General features: G+C 41.0%; 1 protein-coding gene across 1 annotated transcript; it reads left to right on the forward strand.

Moving 5' to 3' along the window:
* Positions 1-935: 935 nt before the first annotated feature.
* Positions 936-3,701, forward strand: LOC109424730 (putative fatty acyl-CoA reductase CG5065). The gene is made up of 4 exons (XM_062859597.1): positions 936-1,230; positions 1,293-1,684; positions 1,742-2,284; positions 2,646-3,701. Exons 1-4 carry the CDS (start codon positions 1,027-1,029, stop codon positions 3,016-3,018), a joined length of 1,512 nt encoding a protein of 503 aa, XP_062715581.1. The 5' UTR covers positions 936-1,026; the 3' UTR covers positions 3,019-3,701.
* Positions 3,702-4,065: the final 364 nt, after the last annotated feature.

A 4,065-nucleotide genomic window follows, 5' to 3' on the forward strand; every position in this document is an offset into this window, starting at 1 on the left:
TCACTCAATTGACTATTTTTGGAATTGTGAATTGAATTTTCAAGAAAGTCAAGCATTTCAGGAAAATATCTTGGACTTCACCGAATATCGATCCCTTACATCTTCCGCCTGGCTTCCCGACTAGAAAATTATATCAAGTTTATTTATATCATAGTGTGCTATGATGTTATAATATTTTTCTATAGCTTATTATGTTATAAACTAGATGCAGAATGATGTTAAAATAACTAAAATTGTAACAAAAAGTACACCGGTAAAATCAAGATAGTAACCTATTCTGTTATAATCAGATCAAAATTATAACAAAATGTGATATGAATTTAAGGATTTCTATCTAAATTTGAAATAATTTTGTAACATTTGTCGAAGACTCCAAACTAAATTATAATACAATGAGTTAGGAAATAACATTTATAACAGATTCTGATATAATTGAGTTATAGTATTTTGAGAACACCACTCTGAGTTATAAATATCATGATTTGTCATAATTATATCATATTTTTGTTTCAATTTTCTAGTTGGGCATGTTTTACAGCTACACGTTATTATTTTCAGCAAGAGAAGGCTCAAAAAATGCTGTCGTTCAACATCTGTTGAAGTGCACATAGAACGCTAAGCTGAGAAACTAACTCGAGGCGACACATGGTATAACATTGAATGGATGTGGAGAGAAAAAGTAAGAAGTCGCACTAGTGCCTACCGATTCAAATCAGGTCGTTGACTTCCAAATAAAATCAAAGCTTTTGACGAGTCACTGCTTCGCGATTTTTCTCTAATACAATCGAAACAGTGTAGAACTTCTAATCAAATCTACATATTGAGCAGCTAGCGTTCTAATGCATATTCCATGAGACGTAATTTGGGCACACGTACACGCCAAATCAGTCTAAATATCTACGGGCCAATTCAAACCGGCACCTTTCAACGGAATCGTTGAAAGTTACCATAACTAAACCGTTCAGTTCAATTACAAAACATCGACGAAGTAAGGTGGGAACAATTTTGCGCTTTGACTCACTCAAGATGGATTCGATTCCTCGGAAAAGCATTCCGGAGACATTTGCCGGAGCTGACGTGTTCATAACCGGAGGTTCCGGATTCATGGGCAAGGTGTTGATCGAGAAGTTGCTAAGATCTTGCCCCAAAGTTGGAAACGTGTTTGTATTGCTGAGGCCACGCAAGGGAAAGCTAGCCAAGGAACGAGTTGCTGATTTGGTCCAAGCACCGGTAAGGCTTGTGGTTATTTCAATGGTGAATGGAATCTTACTAAAAAGTAGTTGTGATTGCAGTTGTTCAACAAACTTCGCGAAGAGCGACCATATTTGTTCCAGAAAATAATCCCAATTGATGGAGATTGTTCACAACTTAGACTGGGTCTGCAAGATGAGAGTATCAGGCGGATGAGCAATGTTCAGTTTGTGTTTCACGCGGCGGCTAGTGTACGGTTCGATGATCCGTTGGACAAGGCGTTACTGTTGAATACCCGAGGAACACATGAAGTCTTGCGTTGGGCGAAGACTTTACAGAACTTGAAGGCGTTGGTGCACATTTCCACCACCTATTCCAACCCAGAGATACCACACGTGGAGGAAAAGATATATCCCGCCAAAATGGATTGGAGACAAGCTATCGAAATGGTGGAGAAGGTTGACCCCGATGTTCTCAACACGTTAGCCGAGAAGTAATTTCGATTTCCAATAGCTTCTAAGCATGTTTGTTAACTCTAACTGCATTGCAGATTGTCGGGCTTCGCTCCCAATACGTATACTTTTACTAAAGGTCTTGCGGAGCAGATTTGCTACGATTACCGTCATGAACTACCGTTGGTGATCTTCCGACCTTCGATTGTGATCAATACTGAGACTGAACCCATGCCTGGTTGGATCGAGAACTACAACGGTCCAGCCGGTATCCTATCAGCTCACGCTGCTGGTATCCTTCGAACTCTATACGTCAGCATGGATTGTCATATGAATTGCATCCCGGCGGATGTCAGTATAAAGGCGATCATCATAGCTGCATGGAAAAAGTCCTTCAGTCCGAGGGACGATCTGGTCATCTACAACAGCGCTGCAGAACCCGACAAGGCCATGGGCTATGAATTTCTGTATGAAGAATCCGACTACTTTTCCCACCGAATTCCGATGCTGAAGATGATGTGGGCTCCTACAGGACAGGCTACTACCAACAGTACTTTGTTCTGTGTGCTGTTCTTTTTGTACCAAGTTATACCAGCGTATTTCGTCGATATTGTTCTGAGGCTCTGCAAAATGAAGCCATTGTAAGTATTATTTCACCTTGATCGTATCAAACTCAACTCACGTTCGTTATAGTTATTTATATAGCGAGTTGCAAAAAGTTGATTTTTTCAGCACGAGTCGTACATTTATCCAACGAGGCTTGCCGAGCTGGATAAATACGAAGAGTGCTGAAAAAAATCGAGTTTTGTAACGTGTTCCATACAAAATTTTATGCAATGAATTTTTCATAATGCAACACATTTTTCATTATGCAACTTTTTTTATTATGCAACTCATTTCAGTTGCATAATGAACCAGTTCGGAAAAATTGGCCATTATGATACCAAAATGAGTTATATAAAATATAAATTATGATACTGAATTGCATAAATCCCTTTTCAGCCTTCTCAAACTGCAACGTTCAATCTTCCACGCCCAAAGCTCGCTGATGTACTTCACCACCCATGATTGGATATTCGACACCCACAACTTTCGTAGCCTATCCAAGGACCTGGGCGAGCTGGACAAAATCCACTTCGACATTGCCTACATCAAGCAGGGTCTGCTGGAGTACTGTAGTCTATGTATGCTGGGTGGCAGGCGGTACCTCTTCAAGGAAAGTGATGACTCTATCATGGTGGCTTTCAAGAGATTGAAACGGTTCGAACTGGCGGACAGGTTGCTAAAATTGGCCATGTTCGTGGGATTTGCCTACGTGCTGCGGAGTTATTTGCCGGAAAGCTGGCTACAACATGAGCAGTTGAGAACTAATTGAGTAGTGTTCCAGCCGATCTAAACACATTCAACAACTTTAAGTTAAAATCCTTAGCTTAATTTTACAAAAACCAAAAAACAAAAATGGTCCGGTGATCGATCACACACTGTTATATCACATGGTAAAAGTAACCTATTTAACTACAGTGGAACTTCACGCTTCATGACTTTTCAGTGTAATACATAGTAGAAGAGTTCTTTTTGCCTTTCTCGTACACTAAGTGTACTGGAAAGGCTATATTTTCACTCCAAAAATGACTTTTTGATAGAAGGCCCGGAGTGTCGAGTCACATATATGTACCAATCAACTCAGCTCGACGAATTGAGGTGATGTCTGTGTGTGTGTGTATGTGTGTTTTTTTTTTTTTTTTTTTTTACTTGGCCTTTCTGCCTTCCCGACACGCGTTCGATAAGCATGACCAGTGCTACCGATTTCGTCCATCGCGTGCCAGTTCGTGAGGGACTCAGAACAGAGAAGAGAACTCTGAACCCTACGCCTCTAACCTCCACCAAGGTCTACAGTGCCTGCTTCCCCCAGATTCCACTAGAAGCGACTACTTCGGGGGGGTAATGTGTGTATGTGTGTGTGTATGTGTGTGTGTATGTATGTGTGTGTGTACAAAAAAACTCACATCACTTTTTGGCAGTAAACCTCAACCGATTTTAATGACCGACGGTTCATTCGATGCGGAATCTGGTCCCATTGTTTCCAATTAAAAATGGTTCGGATCGGTCCAGCCGTTCCGGAGTTATGGCCATTTAGGTGTTCCGGACAAGTACCCTTGGAAGGGGCCATACATAAAAGTGTAACAAACACATACATGCGACACATCAAACTGTGGCATTTTGGATTACCTGATGAAAAGTTAGCAAGAAAACAGTCTCAGACCCTATCTGAACCGGTAGTGTTTCGGAACCGGTTTCGGGTGTCCCGCCGGAAGTGGCCAAAAATAAAAGTGAACCAAAGCCATGCATGCGACACATCAAATTGCGGCAATTTCGATAACCTGATGATCAGTTAGCAATAAAACAGTCTCAGACCCTATCT

This window comes from Aedes albopictus, chromosome 3 (genome assembly GCF_035046485.1).
Source record: "Aedes albopictus strain Foshan chromosome 3, AalbF5, whole genome shotgun sequence".
Classification (NCBI taxonomy): Eukaryota; Metazoa; Arthropoda; class Insecta; order Diptera; family Culicidae; genus Aedes; species Aedes albopictus.